This window comes from Schistocerca cancellata, chromosome 3 (genome assembly GCF_023864275.1).
Source record: "Schistocerca cancellata isolate TAMUIC-IGC-003103 chromosome 3, iqSchCanc2.1, whole genome shotgun sequence".
Classification (NCBI taxonomy): Eukaryota; Metazoa; Arthropoda; class Insecta; order Orthoptera; family Acrididae; genus Schistocerca; species Schistocerca cancellata.
The window spans coordinates 446,975,226-446,999,638 of record NC_064628.1 but is presented as its reverse complement, the minus strand read 5'-3'; the positions used below and the strand labels follow the sequence as shown (position 1 = coordinate 446,999,638).

The window sequence follows — 24,413 nt, the reverse complement described above, 5'->3', positions numbered from 1 at the left end:
TCTTGCATTAATAGCAAACTTACCAAACACGGGGAAGCCAGTAAAGTTAGTACACTCCTGGAAATTGAAATAAGAACACCGTGAATGCATTGTCCCAGGAAGGGGAAACTTTATTGACACATTCCTGGGGTCAGATACATCACATGATCACACTGACAGAACCACAGGCACATAGACACAGGCAACAGAGCATGCACAATGTCGGCACTAGTACAGTGTATATCCACCTTTCGCAGCAATGCAGGCTGCTATTCTCCCATGGAGACGATCGTAGAGATGCTGGATGTAGTCCTGTGGAACGGCTTGCCATGCCATTTCCACCTGGCGCCTCAGTTGGACCAGCGTTCGTGCTGGACGTGCAGACCGCGTGAGACGACGCTTCATCCAGTCCCAAACATGCTCAATGGGGGACAGATCCGGAGATCTTGCTGGCCAGGGTAGTTGACTTACACCTTCTAGAGCACGTTGGGTGGCACGGGATACATGCGGACGTGCATTGTCCTGTTGGAACAGCAAGTTCCCTTGCCGGTCTAGGAATGGTAGAACGATGGGTTCGATGACGGTTTGGATGTACCGTGCACTATTCAGTGTCCCCTCGACGATCACCAGTGGTGTACGGCCAGTGTAGGAGATCGCTCCCCACACCATGATGCCGGGTGTTGGCCCTGTGTGCCTCGGTCGTATGCAGTCCTGATTGTGGCGCTCACCTGCACGGTGCCAAACACGCATACGACCATCATTGGCACCAAGGCAGAAGCGACTCTCATCGCTGAAGACGACACGTCTCCATTCGTCCCTCCATTCACGCCTGTCGCGACACCACTGGAGGCGGGTTGCACGATGTTGGGGCGTGAGCGGAAGACGGCCTAACGGTGTGCGGGACCGTAGCCCAGCTTCATGGAGACGGTTGCGAATGGTCCTCGCCGATACCCCAGGAGCAACAGTGTCCCTAATTTGCTGGGAAGTGGCGGTGCGGTCCCCTAAGGCACTGCGTAGGATCCTACGGTCTTGGCGTGCATCCGTGCGTCGCTGCGGTCCGGTCCCAGGTCGACGGGCACGTGCACCTTCCGCCGACCACTGGCGACAACATCGATGTACTGTGGAGACCTCACGCCCCACGTGTTGAGCAATTCGGCGGTACGTCCACCCGGCCTCCCGCATGCCCACTATACGCCCTCGCTCAAAGTCCGTCAACTGCACATACGATTCACGTCCACGCTGTCGCGGCATGCTACCAGTGTTAAAGACTGCGATGGAGCTCCGTATGCCACGGCAAACTGGCTGACACTGACGGCGGCGGTGCACAAATGCTGCGCAGCTAGCGCCATTCGACGGCCAACACCGCGGTTCCTGGTGTGTCCGCTGTGCCGTGCGTGTGATCATTGCTTGTACAGCCCTCTCGCAGTGTCCGGAGCAAGTATGGTGGGTCTGACACACCGGTGTCAATGTGTTCTTTTTTCCATTTCCAGGAGTGTATTTAATGCTCTATCAACAAGGTCATTGGAACAAAGCACTGTACAGGAGCCACCTGCCTGGAAGGGGTACTGGTGAAAAAACAAAAACCACTGAAAACTTTCATTCCTTTACTTCAAGTTGAGATGCTGTGGAAACTGTTCACAGTCCACCCGTGACTTCAGCGCATGGTGCTGACCTGTTGTTGCTCACATGGTAAGGATTTCTGATTGGGGTGTGCATTAGGTGGATGTCATTCACACTCCCTGTCCTATAGATGCGTGAGAGGGAAATCACACGATGGTCCGGATGTGGATAGCCAGGGGATATAACATGATCACTTCATTCTCAACCACACCAGTCTCTGACATGCAAACATGGTCCTCTTCCACACTCCCATGCCATCCCGGGACTTTGGCTATAGTGGCCACTTTTCCAAGTTGTTGATTGCTTCCCCAGGCACCTCCGTTGGACCCCTTTTATCATGAATAAACCCTCTGGCATTGTTATTTGAATTTACAACTTGGTTACTTCGAGGAACCCTACTTATCTGGACACCCACACCTAACCCACTCCCGCCATCCTGCACGAACTGGTGTCACATAAGTGGGATATGTTCCCACCTTTGATATAGAATAGTAGTGCTTTCATGGCTGGTTGTCACCATTATCATTTGTGAGCACATTTGAATGCCGAGCACAACTTTTTGCATGACCTGCAACCACATCTGACTTGTTTTAACAAGTGCTGAGAAATGTGTGGGCCCTGTCCACACAAGAAGTGGATTCCACCAACGCTGCACATTCAGCACATGTGTGTGCTAACGCACACATCAAATGTGTATGAGCTGTCTCTGGCTTGCGCTTGTTCCCTGCAAATAGTAGCCACCACATCTGCTGCCTGGCCAACACTGCCCTCCATAACATTGCCTGTTGCTGCTGTTCCACTGCCCAATAAAAGGCTGCATCCAGTATTGTTGTTGCCTGGCCTTTCCATGGCCATTAGGGGCTAGGTGATGGTATCAACGTTGTCACCATCCCATCACCACTGTCTAAAAGTCATGGTGTCCATGCCATCATGATGCACCACCACCATCTCCACATGACGCTACTAATGTGAGTATTATTAGCCACTGCCTTTGCATCCTGTCACCAATCTTCCGCTGAATTGACACTGAATGTTCTCCCTGTAAGGTTTGTTTTTCATCTCTTGCTTTTGCTTTGATTCACTATTGTTAACTGTTACGTCCCCTTGATGCCTTATATTTGGTCTCAGGTAGAAAAAGGTGCAGAGAATAATGATGTCAGGTCCATGAAACAACAATACACAAAGTCATGGCCAAAAATATAAAGTTTGAAGATGAGAATAATTAAATGTGAAGGCAAGCCTATCGACTAGAGGCATACTTTATGCTGATGCTACTCTCACTAAAGTTTGAGGAGTTGAAACTAGCTTGACTGTTCCACCCTTTGCTACTGCAAGCACATTCCCAGTAATTAATTTTATTCCTCAATGAAAAATCCACAGAAATATGGATACCTTTCTGCAAAATGTTAACGACATGAGTCGCATCTGCTCATGGCCAGATAATTTCCTACTAAATGTACTACTATTGAAGTTGGCAGGAAATGCATGCATTTATTGAGTCACTTGGCACATTAAAAAATACTTATAGATTTGAAGTTCTGGAAAAAGGATTAGCCAAGCAGTATTCCAATATGCTGAATGTTAGATGCAACTGAGACAACAAACTTTCCACGCTTAGACAAAGAGCAGGGGAAGACCAACACAATGATGTGCTTCTGGAGAAGGCAGAGGCACGTATGATTTATTTCTTCATTTGGGGCACTAACCTGCAAACTGGACGGGAGGTTAAAAGTAGCTGCTCCCAGCTTTCACTCCATGAGGCAGTCTGGTTTTGCTGCATGAGGAAGCACGACAAATTGTTTGCTCTCTGGTGAGTAATAATTAGTGGCACTATGTGTTTACCAGTGAATCAGTTTGTGGATAATGTAGATGAGCCAGTCATATGACTGATACGTATTTGGCAATTTACTGTCCTAATTACTGGGATTTCGGGCATCAAAGAATGCACTACCTCCCGGACTTGCAGTGGTCCTTTCTATAAAGTGGAGGCGGGCATATTAACCAGGAGCAGGAGGCAGGCACAGCCACCCAACACCGCCCCTAATGATATCAGTAAACCCCGTAGACTACAGAGGTTAGGAGGAGGTGGCAAGTGTTATTGCGCAAGGAGAGACGCGAGGCAGAACAAACTGAATTTTGATGGACCTGAGCACTTCAGTTTTTCTTCCTCCTGGTGACAAGCAGCTGCTAAAAGTGCCCTGTTGTCATACGAATTGTTAGGGTACTGAGGTACTAGAAGCTGCAGGCAAGTGTTTGGTTAAGCTAACAGTTAATGGCACCCATTATGAAATGGAGATGGAAGCTGCTAAATCAGAAGGCCCAATTCTGCTAGTGACTGATTTGCAGTCACTCTTTTTCAAATTCGGTGAAGCAATTCAGCATTTCGGTGATGACAGCACCTCACAGACGTGGGAAAATCTTGGGAAGGGCATCATTCCCTGAAATTTGGTACACCATGTAGCTCTGCATTAAAAGCAATCACCACATAACAGTAAAAGGCAGCAGTGGAAGGGTTCTCTAGCTGACAATCAAAAGAAAAGAAGCCTAAAGGGACCATCTTTTAGGTTTATCTGCTCACCCAACATGACACTCACAACAGAGTAAATGTGCAAACACAAGAAATGATGGGAGAAAAAGTAAGAAACCCCATGCATCTACACAATTTCACAGTGCAGGAAGTAGTAATACTGCAAGGAACCCTACTGACCAGCATGCATGAGGTAGCTGAGTGGAAAATCCATTTCTGAAGAGAGAATTACAGAAAAATTATTAATGGTCTCAGAAGTGTACACAATCATGCCACCCTTTAAGCAGCAGTTGCAAAATAAGCTGTCACATTTAACTGATTCTGAGCAGAGTTTGCTGTATCCAGTTTTAGAGGAGCACCTGTGGTTGTTTGAAGTAAAGCAGCATTTCCCAGATACTGCTCTTGTATACCACAAAATCCCTACTTGAAATGCAAGGCCAAATGCCCTGAAGTTGCACTAAATTCCACATCAATTGCAGTGTGTTGTGGAAGAAACGATCTACGAACAATTTGATGTAGTAATTATTCAGCCATCTGCTATTTCATATTCATCATCAACTGTTGCTGTGCCAAAGAAATCAATAATGGTGAAGAGACCTGTTATTTGTGTATAGACATGAGGGCAGTAAACAAAGTTAATAGCCCCTCCCCTCCCTCCCCCAAACATGTATTCTTTGCCACAAATCACTGAAACCTGGGAGTGATTAGGAATTGCAGATTTTTCACCAAACCTGATAAGAAACTGGGTAACAATCAGAGTCTGACAATCTAACAAGACAGATGAAAAGTAGGTTTTGTCATACTATCTGGCTTGCACAAGTTTTTACGGATGCCTTTTGACATCTGACACATTCCAGAGATTTTCTGACTTGATATTACGAGGACTAAAACCTGCTACCTGCCTTGTCTATTCTGATGACATTAAAGTGTTCTCTTGAGCCACTGAAAAGCATACTGAGTGATTGAGAAATGTATTAGCAATTCTCATTTAAGCCTGAAGTTGAAGAAATGTTCCTTTGTAGAGTCACAAGTTCAGTACTTGGGACACATTTTTAACTCCACAAGAGTAAAGCCAGATCTGCAGCTAACAGAAGTGCAGAGTTTCCCTGCTCCTACTAACATAAAAGAATTACAAAGCTTCCTCAAGTTAGTGAATTATTACTGCTGATATATAAAGGATTAAGCTACTGTGACAAAACCCTTGTTAAAGAAAGGAGTAGATTTTGAATGGATGGCTGAATGTGAAACTACTGTGCACCAAGTTAAAAATGTATGGAAATTTTTGCCATTACTGGTACACACTGATTTTGAAAGGCCATTTACACTTTCAGGTAACACATCAGACTTTATCATACATCACATTCTAAGCCAAAAGCACAACAGTGAAGAAAAACCTATTTGTTATATTTCTCGCCAACCCAACAAGTGCAACATTAATTATAGTACAACAGAAAAAAAAGAGTTGTTATCTTTGATGTTTGGTATTTATGATTTCAAATGTTATTGATATGGCAGGAAATTTACCTTGATAACTGACCATACTGTCTCGTTATGGCTGCTGAATTTCATCAAAGACACCAGTAGCTGCTCGACACCTTGGGCTTTAAAGTTAGCGAAGTACAACTATAAAGTAGCCATAAACCCGTCAAAGGGTTATATAGAAAGGTCCAAGTGAGGCAAGCAGATAAAGTGCTAATAGCAGACTTAAAAGAGGCTCAGAGACAATAATCCACTTGTCAACAGTATGCCACAGTGCCTAATTTTGTGTCGGAAGATGGTTTATTGTATCGCAAGACTCCACTTGGAAACCTGTTAGTAATACCGAAGTCACTTCAGCCTCGTGTTCCTGCTCAATGGCATGATAGCATCCAAGCTTGTCATAGAGGTACACAGGCCACAAACATTTGTATTTCTATCTGCTACTCGTGGCAAGGCTGACTAACACAGACACGAATAAAAGTGTTTATTGTCAAAAACAGTCTTATTCCAGTGACTGGTTTTGACCACAACTGTGGTCTTCTTCAGACCAACGAGCAAGAACCACCTCCTGGTAGTAAATCACCTGAAGATGACCACAGTTGTGGTTTTGATCAAGACCGTTTTTGATAGTAAATATTAGTAATAACATTGATCACTGTTTGCTTTCACAATGAATTCAAAAGTAAATAAACATTTGTGTTTGCCATGTGCCCAGAGGTCACAGCTGGCACAGCCACGAATTCCTTTGCAGACCTTTCCGGAAGCTTCCAGACCATTTGAAACTGTAGTGTAGATAGAAGGAGAGCATTCTTCCCTACCCATCAGGAAAATAAATAAATTTTTGTCAATAATTGACCATCTTTCCTGGTATCTACAAGGTGTACAACTTTGCTCCCACCGTTTTTTCCCCAACATTTGAGGCTTTAATGAAACAAATTCGTTACACATGTATCATTCAAAGTATTTTCCATTGCTGGCCACTACTTTCTCCCATCTTTCAGGCAGCGTACAAATCTTGTGTCGAAAAAAATTGTTCATCTGTTGAAGCAACCCACGAGTCGATCCAATTTGTGACTTCTTCATGAGACTGGAAGTGTTGGTCAGCCAGGCTATGCACCATTGACCTAAACAGGCGATAGTCAGAGGGAGCAATGTCTGGAGAATATGGCAGCTGGGGTAGGACTTCCCATTTTATCGCTTTCAAGTACTTTTTGACCTCTTTTGCAATGTGGGGTTGAGCATTGTTGTGCTGCAAAATCACTTTTTCGTGCCTCTCACTTTATTACAGTCGTTTGTCTTTTAATGCTATGCTCAAACGCATTAATTGCATTCGATAATGAGCACCTGTGATAGTTTCACTTGGTTTTAACACCTCATAGTACACAATGCCGAGCAGGTCTCACCAAATGCAGAGCATGATCTCGGAGCTGTGAATATTTGGTCTGGCCATCGACGTGAAAGCATGGCCGGGATATCCCCACGATTTTTTGCATTTAGAGTTATCGTAATGAACCCATTTTTTGTCCCCAGTCACAATGCAATGCAGAAATCCCTTCCACTTTTGCCTCTGAAGCAACTGTTCACAAACACACATACGCCATTCAACATCTCTAGGTTTCGGCTCACACAGGACTCAAGTTCCTTCTTTCTGAACCATGCCTATAGCGTTGAGACATTTTGAAATGGCTTGCTGTGTCACTCCCACTAATCGTGTCAATTCTTCTTGAGTTTGACGCAAGTCTTCACTCAGCAATGTCTCCAATTCTGCATCTTCGAAAACATTCTCTCTTCCACCACTATGCTGGTCTATGACGTTAAAATAACCGTTCTTGAAGCATTGAAATCATTCACAACATGTTCTTTCACTAATAGCGTCCTTACCATATGTACTTTTACTTGAGAGCATTTGATGAGACTCAGTTTTCTTCATATTGAAACAAAACAGTAACACCTCCCACAAATGACAAGAATTAGGCTCGTAAACTGACATTCACAATCAAGAATGACTTTATGATGCAAACACAAATGGACTAATGTTTGAATGAGGTTATGTTGACCGAGGTCCAAGCTAACTGCCTGACGTCTGCGATCTGTTTCTTTCGACCGCTACTTACCGTTGTCGCCACCTGTCGGCAAACGGTGGAAGCAAAGTTTTACACCTTATACTACTAGAGCCAACTGCAATTCTGGCATCAGAAACTATGGCCAAGGCATTTGTAAACCACTTAGTGCTACCCTTTAGTAGTAGTCCTGGTGCTCTATTAATTGATTAGAGAGCAAGTTTTCTGTCCTAATTGTACAAGTATGTAGACTACTCAGAATCAAAAAGTGGAGGACTTGCCCTCTCCACTCTATGCTAATGGTCATGTTGAATGAGTCCACAAAGCTATCACTCGAATGTTATCCTACTATGTGAACAGAAGACACACTGATTGGGATAGGTACAGTCCTTATGCCTAACCCGCTTACAATAGCAGACTTTACAGGTCAAAGGTGCCCTGTTGACCCCTGATGTTGTACACGGCTGCCCCATGAGTTCCCCCTTTGAAATATACAAACTGCTGCAAAGTGTATATTCTGTATGGTGTCAAGTACAAAGTAATAACATTAAAGCCTCAGCTGAGCAGCTGCAGATAGGAAATAAAGGAGCAATATTGCCCCCCCTTATCAGCCATGTGGTTGCCCAACCCCACAAATAACCATTTCGCAGCTATGGGCATACAAGTATGCCCAACAGATAAGAGTGCCCAGATGACTACAGGTATAGATGTAAGCCCAGAAGATAGAACAGCCAGACAGCTAAGAGCATTCATTAATACTCGGCAGCAGGAAGGCCTGACTACTGGGTGCGGGAATAGGTAGACATGCACAATATAACAGTGTCATACTGTTCACATTTCAACATTCCTGCCAATGCCATCATTAACTGCTGTCACAAAACACTACAGCTTTCCCTGCTCCTGGTTCCCTTCTGCTTACAAGTCAACCAAACAGATACAATTTGATTTCCTAGTGTACACAAGGCAAATGACACAAACATTTATAATCTGCAGCGCATGTATTATCCTAATGAACTGACATATCAGATGCTACAAAAGGAGAACACCGCAGCAGATACTTTTAGTTTCTTAGCAACACTCTAGGATGTGCGGAACAGAAACTGGCACATATGGCCAGGTCACTGTAATTTGATCTCCTAATCTACAAAGTACATGTGCTACAAAAACACATAATGTCCAAGGGCATTAATTACTCTACACAATTGATGTATCAGATGTTTCAAAAGACGAACAGTGTAGCAAAATACTTGCTGTTTCTCAGCAACACTCGCTGCCAAGCAAAACAGAAGATGATCCGAGTTTTCCGCATCTTCACTAGAAACTGATCACTTTAAAACTTTATATCTTGAAATGTATTGGTCCAATATCAATGACTTTTTTATAACTCCTATCACCGTGCCCTGAAATGAGAGCCATCCTACCAGAGATCCTTCTAACCCCCTAAAGTGGTGTTCCATCACTCAGCCAACCTCCCTAACATCCTAGTCCATCCCTATGCCTATCCTTGCCACAAGGATCATATTCCAATGGAAGACCCAGGTGAAAGACCTGCCCAATTCACCCATTCGATACTTCCTGTTCCAGTCCTGTTACAGGTTTATACTACCCCATCAGGGACCAGATTACATGTGAATGCTACCATGTCATGCACCACCTCTGCTGCAATCACTGCACGGCTTATTATATTAGTATGACTACTAACCAGCTGTCCACCAAGATGAATGGCCACCACCAAACTGTGGCAAAGAGCAAAGTAGACTACCCTGTGGCACAAGATGCAGTTGAACATAACATGCTTCATTTCAATGGCTGCTTCACTACCCGAGCCATCTGGATCCTCCTCTTCACCACCAGCTTTTCGGAATTGTGCAGATGGGAGTTATCCTTCCAACACATTTTCCACTCACGTAATTATCAGGGCTTCAGCCTACAGTAACATACTGTCCCCACAGCCTCCACCTAGGTCTCCACCCCCTCTGTCCTATTTCCTCCTCCTCATCTCTGACGCTCTTTGTCTGCCACCCTCTGCCAACACACCTGCCCATCTTTCCCCGCTCCTATCTGTTTTCCTCACCTCCCTCCCAACTTCTTGATGCTATGCCTTTTGACAGTCTAGTCCATGCACACTCCACCATACACCACTCCTCTCCCCCCCCCCCCCCCCGCCCCCCCACCCATACACTGCTATCCATTCCCTTTCCCGCCCCCTCCAGATTGCTGCTTTCATTCCACATGACAGTTGCATCCTGGTCCGAGTGGCCAGAGTTGGCAGTCAGTGTGTGTGTGTGTGTGTGTGTGTGTGTGTGTGTGTGTGACTGAATGTTGTGTGTTTTTTCTTTCTTTTCTGAGGAAGGTTTATGTGTATGTGTCTTTATTGTGTCTGTCTGCAACTTAACATTTCATCTATAAGGTGAGCAGCAATCTACATTTTTCTATATAAATGTTTATATTGAGCTGCCACAGCTGTGACCTCTTGGATCAGCTTCCTGTACTCTTCTCAAAAACTGGGTTCCATGACTCCATCAAATGTCTTGTCCTGCTATGCTGCACTGCGTCACTTGTGGCACATGAACTGCTTACAATCAAGCATAGTTTTTTTTCTTTTTTTTCAGCCTTTACATAAGTGTAAGTAGGTATTGTATACACAGAGGAAGTGAGAGCACAGGCTACCTCCTTCCTGAGAGACAACTGGCAGTTTCAAAGCATTTTACTTCCTTGCCCTGACTTCAGTGTTCAAGTATAAGGCTACAACATTATGATATGTTAATGATTCCCACTGAAGTGCAATTTCCATGAGCAGGGTACTCCTTGTGTGAAGCGTTACTGATAATACCGGAGTCAGCTCAATGATAAAATTATATATGCAACGAACACTCAGAAACTTTGCTGTGGTGCTTCCTGTTCAATGCTTAAAGGGCAATAATTCAAACCCATGTATATATACCGCCAGTCTAAAACTGATGATACCTTACTAAGGATTCCGTTAAACATTAACTTGCATGCCGTCAGTACAGTTAATTGCTACTACTTGTGCACTGAATACTTTGCTTATATTGTGTTGATGTTATTTGTGAATTCTCCTTGAACTGCAATTGAAATCCTAAATGTTATGTCACCTACCTGGCTGTTCTTCTGTCCTTATTTTTTGTACTAAACCTCTAAACTGTGTCAATGATCCTTAGCTTTACGACACATTCACCTCACACCTGCACACATCTACACACGAAACAAGTCCAATGATAGCTTCTCCCCTGTAATTAGCCTTTCAACTAGATACTAAGTGTAATTACCCACATTTAACTGCTAGACTGTCTCACGATGAAACTTTACGTACGACAAAAGGTACGAGGCTGTGGATAATGGCTGGCTTGGTGCTACTTTTACATAATATGTGCTCTGACCCAGTACAACCTGTGGATTGCTTGTGGGTCATACCACTGAACTTTATTGATGTTCTCCACAACCAAAATTATTTTCCTGTCTCAATTAATACAAGCAGAAGGCATTGTTACGAACACAAATGCGTCCCATTATGCAATGCAATATGCACCATTGCAAAAGAGGTGGGGATATCTACTTACCACTCCCCCCCCCCCCCCCCCCCCATGACAGCCATCACCCACCACTTGCACCTGCACGTGGAGATATGGGCCATGTGCCTGACAGCTGTAAACTCTATGCTGCCACCAGCCAAGTACCTTATTTACAGTGCAGTGGATAGTATTGACAATCCTTGCTTTTGGTGGGCTAGAACTGAAAATAACCCATCCTTATGTTCTACCCTTTCCATGCGGTAATTCTAGTTCATGTGGATATAACAGTAGATGAAGTGGAGCTGCCCTATCTAACAAACAATTTTATTATTCCATCCAAGGAGCTTGGTGAGGCCATCTTGATCTCTACTTACGTACATTACCACCCAAACCAAAAACATTGCCTGTTATAAAGATCAGAAGACAAGTCTTGGCTGCCCCTTAACACTAGAACGGCAGAATTTCCGACATTCCTAAAACAGTGGAAAGGGGTCATTTTGACCCCACATAAAATGTTTTCGCATCTGACTCAAACAAGTACTTTATTTAGTGTTTGTTAATCCATACTTTATTTCTAGTAATCACAACAATTATTTACAATAATAAATAATAATTACTAATTTATCTGAACAACAATGTATCATACAAATTTATTGTTGCTACTGCTAACAAGTTTCTTAATTATAGATTTTATTTTATCAACTATTCATACTACCTTCTAGAGACATTTAGCATATTTGGTCCATTTTACTCTCTCATGTGTTTTACAGACAGCTCTGTATTACTTTGCACTCAAGGCTTTCCGCACAAGGCTTTGTGGCACTTTGCACAGTTTTCGCTGGTCTTGTTGCCTTTGCAGAAGCTGATTTGGCATTTCCTCCACTTTCTAGGTGATTTGAGTCCCATATCCTCTTCCTTTGCCTGATGGTCTTGCTCTTTCATTCCCTCGAGTTCATTTTCCAGTTGAAATATGAACTTCTTCCTTTACATTTTCTTGTTTGTTATTATGTTCTAGATGGCGAATGCATTTATTGCTGGCATGTCCAGTACGTTGTAGAAGACATGCCTTAGCCATCTCTTACATGCAACCTTCGTAGTATATTTACGGGTCATTTGATCAACCACATCCACCCTGTACTTTGTTGCATTGTAGAACAGTACGGTTTCAGGTTTTTTCTTTCCTTCCTTGCTTATTGCTACTTCAGTTTACAGCGTACTTAAAAGAATGACATTACGTATATTTCAAGGTGCGGTATTGTGCTCGAGTGTATTTCAGCATTCGGCTTCCTTACTTCATCGGGGATGTCACGGTGGATCTTGTTCATTGTACCGACTAATGAAGTTTTCTTTTCTTTGAGTTTTTTTAGCACATTGAAGAGATGTAAAGAAGTTGTGTATGGTCAGATTTCTTCCTCGATTTAAAAATGGATCCATGAGACGCAGAACAACATACTCTCAAGCAGTTGTTTCTCTCTATGCGTGTGCTCTTTCTCAAGGTATGGGAAAGCATTACATATATACTTTGTCATTACATCAACAGCCAACCAGAATTTGAAACCATATTTGTCTGGTTTGTTGGACATGAATTGAGTCTTGCTTTGCTTGGTAACAGTTGCTTGTCAACAGTTATATTTTCTCCAGGGCGGTAAGCGTGAGTACTGTTTTCAATTAACTTTTCCCCAAATTTCAGATACAAGAGTGAATTTGTTTGCTGCCAGGCACTCAGCCCAGGTTGATTTGTCATCAAAATTAAGAAATATGAGAAGCTCCTGAAATCTGTCCCTTGGCATAATGTCCTTGATAAAAGCAGGCCCCCAAGAGTGTGACCAGAGATCATCCACAAACATACCTTTTGTGCACAATACACCCTGAACATAAATTATGCAATCAAAAGTGTCCGGACACCCCCCCAAAACGTACATTTTTCATATTAGGTGCATTGTGCTGCCATCTACTGCCAGGTACTCCATATCAGCGACACAGTAGATGTTAGACATCATGAGAGAGCAGAATGGGGTGCTCCACAGAACTCATGGACTTCGGATGCGGTCAGGTGATTGGGTGTCACTTGTCATGCATCTGTACGCAAGATTTCCACACTGCTAAACATACACTCTTTCCAATGTGATAGTGAAGTGGAAACTGAAGGGACACACACAGCACAAAAGCATACAGGTTGACCTCATCTGTTGACTGACAGACTGCCGACAGGCGTCCACTTCTCTACTTCATGAATTTCTGTATTTCCGAAAGTGAAATTCTGAATTCATTTTGTCACGTGTTGCTACGACATAATCTCTTCCCCATACAGCGGTACTGACTGCAAAAAATTCAATTCCTTGGTACAGCTACAGCCACTGTAACCTCCATTTCCATATATCCCTTGCAAAGGTGCCTTTTTAAACTGCCTCAACAAATTTTACCCAAGTGTCAGCCAAAAGGCAACTAGAGCAAACAGCAATCATTGAGCATGTGCCCCTCCTCCTCCCCCCAGATCTTTATACGCAGTTATAACATTATTCCTATGACTTTCAACTACGAATGATGAATGTAAAGTGAAGGTGAGTGTATTAGCGATTTTAAATCTAGAGAAGCAATTACTTCAAGAAAATACAATTGTACAAACCAGTATACTTGTCAATGTTTGAATCAAAGTGAACTTTCCTTAATGGATCTGTTAGGTTTTATATGAGTAATTTTGTTCCTAGTGAATACGGAGTAGTTTCAAATACAGGGTTATTACAAATGATTGAAGCGATTTCATAAATTCACTGTAGCTCCAGTCACTGACATATGGTCATGACACACAACACATACGTAGAAAAACTCATAAAGTTTTGTTCGGCTGAAGCCGCACTTCAGGTTTCTGCTGTCAGAGCGCTCGAGAGCGCAGTGAGACAAAATGGCGACAGGAGCCGAGAAAGCGTATGTCGTGCTTGAAATGCATTCACATCAGTCAGTCATAACAGTGCAACGACACTTCAGGACGAAGTTCAACAAAGATCCACCAACTGCTAACTCCATTCGGCGATGGTATGCGCAGTTTAAAGCTTCTGGATGCCTCTGTAAGGGGAAATCAACGGGTCGGCCTGCAGTGAGCGAAGAAACGGTTGAACGCGTGCGGGCAAGTTTCACGCGTAGCCCGCGGAAAATTGGCTCATGCCAGAACTGGAGACCGACAGCGCCGACTTCAACAGGATGGTGCTCCACCGCACTTCCATCATGATGTTCGGCAATTCTTAAACAGGAGATTGGAAAACCGATGGATCGGTCGTGGTGGAGATCATGATCAGCAATTCATGTCATGGCCTCCACGCTCTCCCGAATTAACCCCATGCGATTTCTTTCTGTGGGGTTATGTGAAAGATTCAGTGTTTAAACCTCCTCTACCAAGAAACGTGCCAGAACTGCGAGCTCGCATCAACGATGCTTTCGAACTCATTGATGGGGACATGCTGCGCCGAGTGTGGGAGGAACTAGATTATCGGCTTGATGTCTGCCGAATCACTAAAGGGGCACATATCGAACATTTGTGAATGCCTAAAAAACTGAGTTTTTGTATGTGTGTGCAAAGCATTGTGAAAATATCTCAAATAATAAAGTTATTGTAGAGCTCTGAAATCGCTTCAATCATTTGTAATAACCCTGTACATATGGCAAGGGATAGCTCAAGCCTAAATGACATTTAGCCATAGTGTCACAACTTGCAGTGGCAAGGAGTAGAACTAATTTAAATCCCCATAACCTACGGTTATAGTCAAAATAAAACATTATCAAACCTCTCTTTTACTGTGTGAACATTTCTCCTGGGCTCCCACTAATAAGTCCTGGACAGAGTGTTGCAGTTATAGAGACCTCCCATGAGGTGATACCAACAGGGCATACACCACCAGTCACCAAACCACTGTTACATAGCTAAACCCTGCAGCCATACGTACTGGTGGGCCCTGCGCCACTTGCCACCAATGCATTGCAACTTTCATCCCACATGCAATATTCAGCTCACTGCTGCAACCCACTGCACCTCCTCCCTGTCAATCAGTTCATTCATTGTGTATTTTGAGTCAGGAAAATTTTTGTCAGCAACACTACCTTTAAATGATCCAAATATGTGTGATACATAAACACAGTGAAACACTGAAACATATAACAAATCCGTACATCTACCCCTGAAACTCAATTGGATATTACACTTCCTCTGCCCGCAGCTTGTAGGGTCTACCTTCTACAAAATGGATTTCCAAACTGCAAATATGTTGCAATATCAGCTGTACGTTGTAATCAATATACAAACACTATAGAAACATAAACACAATGCAAACCATTGGTAATCTGTCTTATGTTCATTGGTAGTGGTTGTCTCAACTATCACTTATATTTAAAACTATTGTTCAAACCCAAGATTTTCCATTATCGTATCAAACAAATACTAAGTTCTCTTCACTTCAAGAGATTTAGTATAACTCCTGTTCTAGAAAAGTTTTACTATTAAAATTCAGTTTCCATAAGTGATCACAGTAGTTAAAGCATTTACCTTCAGATCAAGAATTTCTTCAGGGGTGTTATCAACCCATGGATGGAGTATATCATTTGATTTTCGATGCCACATCATAGCAGGGAAAGTACGGATCCACTGCAGCACAAAAAGAAAAAATCATATACACAAGGTGTTTCTGCACAGCAGTTATGCGCACACGCACACGCACACAGAGAGAGAGAGAGAGAGAGAGGAGAGAGAGAGAGAGAGAGAGAGAGAGAGAGAGACAGAGAGAGACAGAGAGAGACAGAGAGAGACAGAGAGAGACAGAGAGAGACAGAGAGACAGAGAGCACTTGGATTATGGGAAAATCGCATAGCAATGCATGGTCAGAAACGCTTTCCTGGTGTGGAACTGACCACACAAAACACAAGAAAGGAAGGACATTGACAGGGTGAGAAAACTTATTTATTATGCTTAGTACAGTAGAGACCAAGTAATATGAACCAAAACAAACTGTGGTTGCCATCAAAGAAGGTGTTCAAAGTTACAAGTACAGATCTTTATGTAGGCCTCACATCACCGGTGGGTGGAAGATCTGATGTTCTGGAAAATACCGGGCATATCCCAGACTCGCCTAGCAGCTGCCACGGTGTGTGCAACAAGTTCCTCGGCACTGTTAATAGGTGTTTTGTACACCAGGGTCTTGACATATCCCCAGACAAATTAGTCAAGTCCAAGTGAGTTCTGGTAATCTCCACCAGACCACCCTGCCCAATCCAATGTTGGCAGTAAATTGCATTCAGATGGGAACTCCCATCATGCTTGTAATGTGAGGGGCCCCCATAACGCTTAAACCATATAATATATGGCATCTCAGTGGGGACATGTGCATCGTAAAATAGCTGTGGCAATACAGTGTATTTATAAATTAAACAATGGAAAATCTAAGATGATGTAATGACAATAATATGAAAAGGATACACTGCTACTTGCCATACAGTGAAGATGTTGAGCCACAGACAAGCGTAACAAAAAAGCTACTAAACACACAAGCTTTTGGCCAGAAGGCCTTCTTTTTCAATAAAAAACAGACACACACATTCATGCAAATGCAGCTCAACACGCATGACCACTGTTTCTGGCTTTTCATAACATTTAGTGTACAAATTAGTTATACAAAAGTAACCTTTAATTGTGAAAAGGGTAAATAACTTACAGAAATGTTTGATACCGCACTCAATGCAGCACACCAAGTTTTATTCCTGCCTAACACAGTCAGTTCCCAACATTCCCGCTACATGGCAAAGGTGAACGAGTTATTCCAACAACCATGGAGTTGTATAATGGTGCACAGTAGGTGCAGTGTTGTTTGCGGTTTCATGAATCCAAATTTACTACTACAGCCTAGAGACAATTCAGGACTAAATATGACAAGCCACCACCTTAAATAGACACTGTTTCACTGAAATTGGCTGTGTGCCACACACAATGATGGGTCAGGGTCAGCCAGTAGTCTCCGAGCATGGGTTATTACAAAACATTCACATTTAGATCATGAAATACCAGAGGCCTCAACGCTGTCATTTAGCAGATAAGACATTTTAAGACACATGATACAATTAAATCTAGCCTGGAGGGTTGCAAACAAACTCTTCACATTGTCTAAAATACACGTTTGTTCCCCATTAAATTTATTCTTCTACTTTATTCCTACTAAAAGCTGCAGAGTATGAATGTCTGGATTGGACATTGGAATCTACCCCTGTTGATTCCCTTAATCCTCAGTATTCTGTAATTAAGGGCTTCGCACCCCTACAGTTCTTAGTAGTCAGCATTTGCAGGATACTACAATTTAAAATCCATCACTATCGTCTGCCCATTCTCATTCCCATAAACTCACACATTCACAAAAAACCCTCAAATAGCAAAACTGAATCTACTGTAATTGTACAAAATGTGTTGTTAATATACAAGGAAAACAACAATACAGTTGCTCAAATACTGCGAGATAAAATATGTACAAAGTTCATCACACCACCACTAATGGTACAGCAGCTGGAAAATTTATTGATGGCTCTTCATGACCTTATTTGTACCATACAGATATTAGTACAACACAGCACTGCTCATTGGTGGACATAATTTTTAAAAATCTGAAACTTGTGTATTGTAAAATATGTTTCTGACACGCTGATGCATAACATTAGTGTCTTAAAATGTGACAGTCTCTTAAATGGACAGACCGGCAAACACACTTACAATGAGCATAAGCCAACTGCACGAGTCTAAGGAGTCTTTAATGAAAGAAATTCTCTCCCTACTTTTATTCAAATATCAAATCATTCATTTCAGAATTTCACAGGTTAACAGGCTGAGTTTCAAAGTGATTCCAAGAGTGGTGGTGATTTTTTTTTTCTTTGGGGGGGGGGGGGGGAGGGAGGGGGGTGCTGTGAAACAATTGCTTAAAATAAGTTGCTACTGTTCATGTTCGAAATTTACTCCATACTACTGACTTTCAGATTAACTACTTCACAGAAGGTAGAAATGCACTAATAGTGTTGGCAATTTTCGCATTACGTGCTGCAGTTGGCAACTGTTTATGAGGTGAATGATAGGAATAACACAATGAATTACGAGATGAACAATTATACAAGACGGATGAACCAATGAGAACGTAGTGTTGAATAAAGATAATAATCATAATGGGCAGAGTATGAAATAACATGGCAGCATAATGGAATATACTGTGCAGAAGGTTGTCATATGAAATAGAATATTCCATAAAATTTGAACTGCATTCTTAGTTCATGCATAACCACAATTTTGGAAGTTTGGACATTTCAACAGAACCTCCACAAAGTTTTCTGAAACCTCATTGGGCTATGCTACAGATCAGTCCATTTCCACAGCCACTTTTCCTCCAGTCACATTTGCCGGCATCGCCAATCCAGAACCAAACAATAACATTGGAATACGAGATAATATCCCGAGGAACATACAATACATGCAATACACGTGAAAACCAGTTATCAACTTTATAACCACAATAGCCACATCAAAAATCGACAGTCTCATGCTACACATGTCAAAAACAAAAGTAATTGTGGCTTGGTGAGTAGATTTTTTATGTATCCAATTATATTATATGATATTTTCAAAAGTAATCAGTTCATATCTTCTATCTAAATAAGTCATTACATTCAGAGACTCCTGGTCTACTCCATAGTATCACCTGGTTCGCTATGACCAACGGAAACAAATTACCAACAGTAGCATGCAATGCAAGAGCCGCTGACACTGTAAGTGGACTTTGACCTCACAGAACACCTGCTGATTTTGACTTACCTTTAACAGTGCTTCCAAGCTGTGATGGTAAACAATGATCCTCTTTTTCAGCAGCAGGCCAGTATATATTAATATTGATTCTAAACCAAATGTCTGTATCAGCTCTGCAATTGAGAGAGGTAATTACAAGTTAGTTAGCACACTGTGAAAATTATTTTACTCTCATTGCAGGTCACTAAGTGTATGTACAGAATGTACCAGAACCCCACTGATAAACTTTCAGAGCTTGTTCAGTGTCATCTACTAAGTGTTTTGGTATAAGGAACAAATGGTGACTGGTGGTCTCTTACATAGTTATTACATTTTGTTTGGCTTCTTGCCCCAGTTAGCTTTGAACCTGTATTGCACTGAAAACAGCGCACAACATTGCAAACGCCGATGGTATGCACTATGTGTCAAGTTTACATTCACTCATAGTACCTGATGTTGACAACAATGTAGCACTTCTATTTGACCACAAGTTTGCATCCATTACTGCTCAGTTCTGTTGGGGATTTTGTCTTCTGGTGGTATTAGTTGTGCATTAACAGTTATACAGAGCAATATTATGGACAGGCTTAATGATGAAGAGTTGTCCAAAATGCAGCTCTTGCATGGGTTCACTGTAAACAATGGAAAAGCAGCACACCGACAATACACTGAACTGTCCCTGCATTGACAGCAACCACGTCACAGTACTTCTGCATATGTATGTAGGTGCCTATGAGAAACTGGAACTTTCCACTTTAGAATGTAAGTTGCTGGCTATGTGAGGTAAGCTAGAACACAACACCTAATATAGAAGAGAATGTGTTACATGCAATTGGTGAGACTCCTGCCTCTAGTAGCCAGCATGTTGCACTAGCTCTGAATAAAAGCCGATAAACGGTATTGAAAGTCTGCATCTGTATCATCCACATATACATCATACAGCCTAACAGTGTGTGGCAGAGGGTATTTCTAGTACCACAAACTGATCCCCCCTTCCTTGTTCCACTCACAAATGGCATGTGGGAAGAATGACTGTTAGCAAGACTCTGTATTAGCTCTAATTTATTGAATTTTCTTGTCAAGGCCATTTCACGAGATATGTATGGGAGAAAGTAATATGTTGTCTGACCCTCCCCCCCCCCCCCCTTTTTTGGTGGTTTTAGGGCGCACAACTACAGTGGTCATTAGCGCCCAGACTAAATTATGAATGCACTGCGAGGCATAATGTTAAAACAGCAACTAGAAAGGACAACACTATAAAAGGCACATTAACAGGCAAGGGATTAAAAGAAAACAGCATAATCAAATGTCCTTAGACAGGTTCGTCACGTGGATAAAATGAAGATCGTGAGCAGCTGCTCCTGGGTCATCCGCTAAAATTTCATCCAGAGTACATGGCAGGCCAAGATCAATGTGCAGTGTATTAAAATTTGGACAGGACGTTAAAATGTGGAGTACCGTCAGCAATTGCCCACATGGATAGAACGGCACTGGTGCAGCTGTCAGCAGATGGCGGTGGCTGAACCGGCAGTGTCCAATCCGTAACAGGGCCAAAACGACCTCCTCCCACCGAGAAGGGCGTGAAGAGGTCATCCAAGCCATGGGGAGAGGTTTCAAGGCCCAAAGCTTGTTTTCAGTAAGTGTAGACCAATCGGCATGCCACAGCGATAAAATGCGCTGACTAATGACCCTGCTAAAATCAGATGAAGGCACACAACAAGAAGCTGTCCGAGGCTGGAGGACCGCAGCCTTGTCCGCGGCATCTGCAGGGATACCGACGTGGCCAGGAATCCACAGAAAGGTAACTGGAGAACTGTCGTCTGCCAGCTGCTGAAGAAAGCGCTGGATCTGGTGCACGAAAGGGTGAACCGGATACGGATCACTGAGGCTCTGGATGGAGCTCAGGGAATCAGAGCAGATAACATAAGCAGAATGTCGGTGGCGACGGATGTAAAGAACAGCCTGATAGAGGGCCAATAGCTCAGCTGTGAAGACCGAACAATGGCCATGGAGACAGTATTTGAAACTGAGTGCCCCGACAATAAAAGAACACGTGACACAGTCATTGGTCTTAGAGCCATCTGTATAAATGAAGATCGTATTAATGAACTGCGAACGAAGTTTGACAAACCGCGAGCGGTATACCGAAGCTGGGGTAACCTCCTTTGGTAGCGAGCTGAGGTCAAGGTGAACGCGAACCTGAGCCTGGAGCCAAGGTGGCGTTTGGCTCTCACCCACTCTAAAGGTTGCAGGGAGCAGAAAATCAAGTTGCTGAAGGAGGCGACTTTAGTGAACTCCAGGGGGTAGCAGGGCAGATACATACAACCCGTATTGACGGTCGAGAGAGTCGTCAAAAAAAGGAATGATAAGATGGGTGGTCAGGCACTGATAATAGCCGACAGGCATATCGACAAAGCAGTATAGTGCGCCGGTAGGTTAGTGGCAATTCACTGGCTTCAGCATGAAGACTCTCGATGGGACTAGTGTAGAACGCTTCGATCTGACACTTCCCGAAAAGTGTTCTCTAGACATTTCATAGTAAATCTCTCCGTGATGCATAACACCTCTCTTGTAATGTCTGCTACTGGAGTTTGCTGACCATCTCTAATGTTCTCGCAATGAGTAAACAATCATGTGATGAAACGTGCCACTCTTTATTGCATCTCTCTCTCTCTCTCTCTCTCTCTCTCTCTCTCTCTCTCTCTCTCTCCCCCCCCCCCCCCCCCCCCCCCCCCAAAAATTAGTCCTACTCAGTACGGATCCCAGACTGATGGAAATAACTAACTCAATAATCGATTGAACAAGACCTCATAAGCCACTTCCTTCAAGAATGAGTTACATTTCCTTAAGATTCTTCCTATGAATCTCAGCTTGACACCTGCTTTTCCTACTATTTGTTCTATGTGGTCATTCGACTTCAGGTCATTCTGGATAGTTACTCCATGACGTTTCAGGGCAGATGCTGTTTCCAACAATTTGTCTGCAATAGCATTGTTGTGCAGTAGTGGATTTCTTTTCCTACATATGTGTGTATATATATGTTATATTTATGTTCAGGGTCAACTGCCAAGACTGCACCATTCATTAATCCTTTGTAGGTCATTTTGCAAACTGATATTGTCTTCTGGTGTTTCTACTTTCTTACAGACTACTGCATCATCTGAACAGTCTTAAGGAATTCCAACATTTCTACTAGATCATTTAAATACATTACAAACAGTAATGGTTCTATCACACTTCCTCAGGATACTCCTACAAATTACCTTTACATCTGTCTATTCCGTTCCATTAAGAGTGACATATTGAGTTCTATTTGCAAGGAAATCATGAACCAAGTCACGAATCTGGTCCAATACTCAGAAAGATAGTATTTTTGTTCTTACTAAATGGTTGTTTTTTTTTGTTTTTTTTTTTTTGTTTTGGTTTTAGGGCGCAAAACTGCTTTGGTCATTAGCGCCCGGTCTGTGACTTAAAAAACAGTAAAAAACCGAAAACGGAAACCAGCAGCAATAGGAACGAAAGTCATAAAATTGGAGAAACTAAAAGCAGAAGGAAGGCTTAAAAATTCACTACAGAAGGGGGTTGGTTGTCCCCCCCCCCCCCACAAAAAAAAAAAAAACCAACTTCAAATGACTGACGTCATTTCACTGGCACGAATGAACTCTAGAACGCGATCAGCCGATCACGTTTCATCTGCTAAAATTGACGATATATCAGGCGACAGCTGTAGACGGGCACGTAACTGAGTAAAATAGGGGCACTCAATTAAAAGGTGTCTTACCGTCCACAACTGAGAACACTGGGGACAGAGTGGTGGAGGATCGCCGCTTAAAAGATGTGGATGGCTAAAAAGACAGTGCCCTATCCGGAGTCTAGTTAAAATTACCTCCTCCCGACGACGCGTTCGGGAGGAGGAGGTCCAAGCACAAGGAAGAGTTTTTACGTCCCGCAATTTATTTTGGAGAAGTGTCGACCAGTGCGCGTGCCATAAATGAACAACACGACGACATAAAACGCTCCGTAGATCGGCGACGGGAATCGATGGATTAGCTGGCCGAAGAAGAGAGACTGCAGCCTTGGCTGCAATATCGGCCGCCTCATTTCCGCAGATACCAACGTGTCCCGGAAGCCAGAGGAACGCCACCGAGACGCCCCCCAGGTGGAGCAAGCGCAGACAGTCCTAAATCCGGTGGACCAGAGGGTGCACAGGGCAAAGAGCTTGGAGACTGAGGAGAGAGCTGAGAGAATCAGAGCAGATAACGTACTGTATCCGCTGATGGCGGCGGATGTAGTGGACAGCCTGGAGAACAGCGTAAAGCTCCGCAGTATAGACCGAACACTGGTCGGGAAGCCGAAAGTGATTTGGGGTGTCGCCAACAACATAGGCACTCCCTACACCTAACGATGTTTTCGAGCCGTCGGTGTAAATAAATGTGGCGTCCGTCATTTGTGCACATAGAGCAGCAAATGCCCGACGATAAACAAGTGAAGGGATACCATCCTTGGGAAATCGACAAAGGTCACAGAGCAGGCAGATCTGGGGACGGAGCCAAGGCGGTGCTGTACCCCAAGTTGTCAAGAAGGTTTTAGGAAAGCAGAAGGAAAGAGAATGGAGCAGTTGACGGAAGCAGACTCCCGGTGGTAGTAGGGAGGAGCGGCCTGCATACCCTACATCAAAGGAGGCGTCGAAAAATATGTCATGGGCTGGATTAGCAGGCATGGAAGACAGATGGCTGGCATAACGACTCAGAAGGACTGCTCGCCGATTGGACAGCGGAGGTTCAGCAGTCTCAGCATAAAGGCTTTCCACAGGGCTGGTGTAAAAAGCTCCAGACACTAAACGTAATCCACGGTGGTGGATAGAGTCGAGACGCCAAAGAATAGACGGCCGAGCAGAGGAGTAGACTATGCTTCCCTAGTCCAATTTCGAGCGCACTAAGGCGCGATAGAGGCGGAGAAGGACCACTCGGTCCGCTCCCCACGAGGTACCATCCAGGACACGGAGGGTGTTGAGGGATCGCAGACAGCGAGCCGAAAGATACGAAATGTGGGAGGACCAGCATAGTTTTCTGTCAAACAGAAGACCCAAGAATTTAGCGACGTCTGAAAACGGAAGGTTGACAGGACCTAGATGTAAGGAGGGCGGAAGAAACTCCTTACGTCGCCAAAAATTGACACAAACGGTCTTACTGGGTGAGAAACGGAAGCCAGTTTCGATGCTCCACGAGTGGAGGCGATCGAGACATCCTTGAAGACGTCGTTCAAGATGGCTGGTCCGTTGAGAGCTGTAGTAGATCGCAAAATCGTCCACAAAGAGGGAGCCCGAGACATCAGGAGGGAGACAATCCATAATTGGATTTATGGTGATGGCAAACAGTACAATACTCAGCACGGATCCCTGGGGTACCCCGTTTTCTTGG

At 43.5% G+C, this 24,413-nt stretch overlaps 1 protein-coding gene across 1 annotated transcript in view; it reads right to left on the bottom strand.

Moving 5' to 3' along the window:
- LOC126175205 (putative DENN domain-containing protein 10 B) overlaps positions 1-24,413 on the bottom strand; it is a 43,790-nt gene that overhangs the window by 4,218 nt on the left and 15,159 nt on the right. The window contains exons 4-5 of the mRNA XM_049921814.1: positions 19,024-19,127; positions 15,733-15,831 (exon numbers count right to left, since the gene is read on the bottom strand). Coding sequence (XP_049777771.1) covers positions 15,733-15,831; positions 19,024-19,127 — 203 coding nt within the window. The remainder of the gene's footprint in view (positions 1-15,732; positions 15,832-19,023; positions 19,128-24,413) is intronic.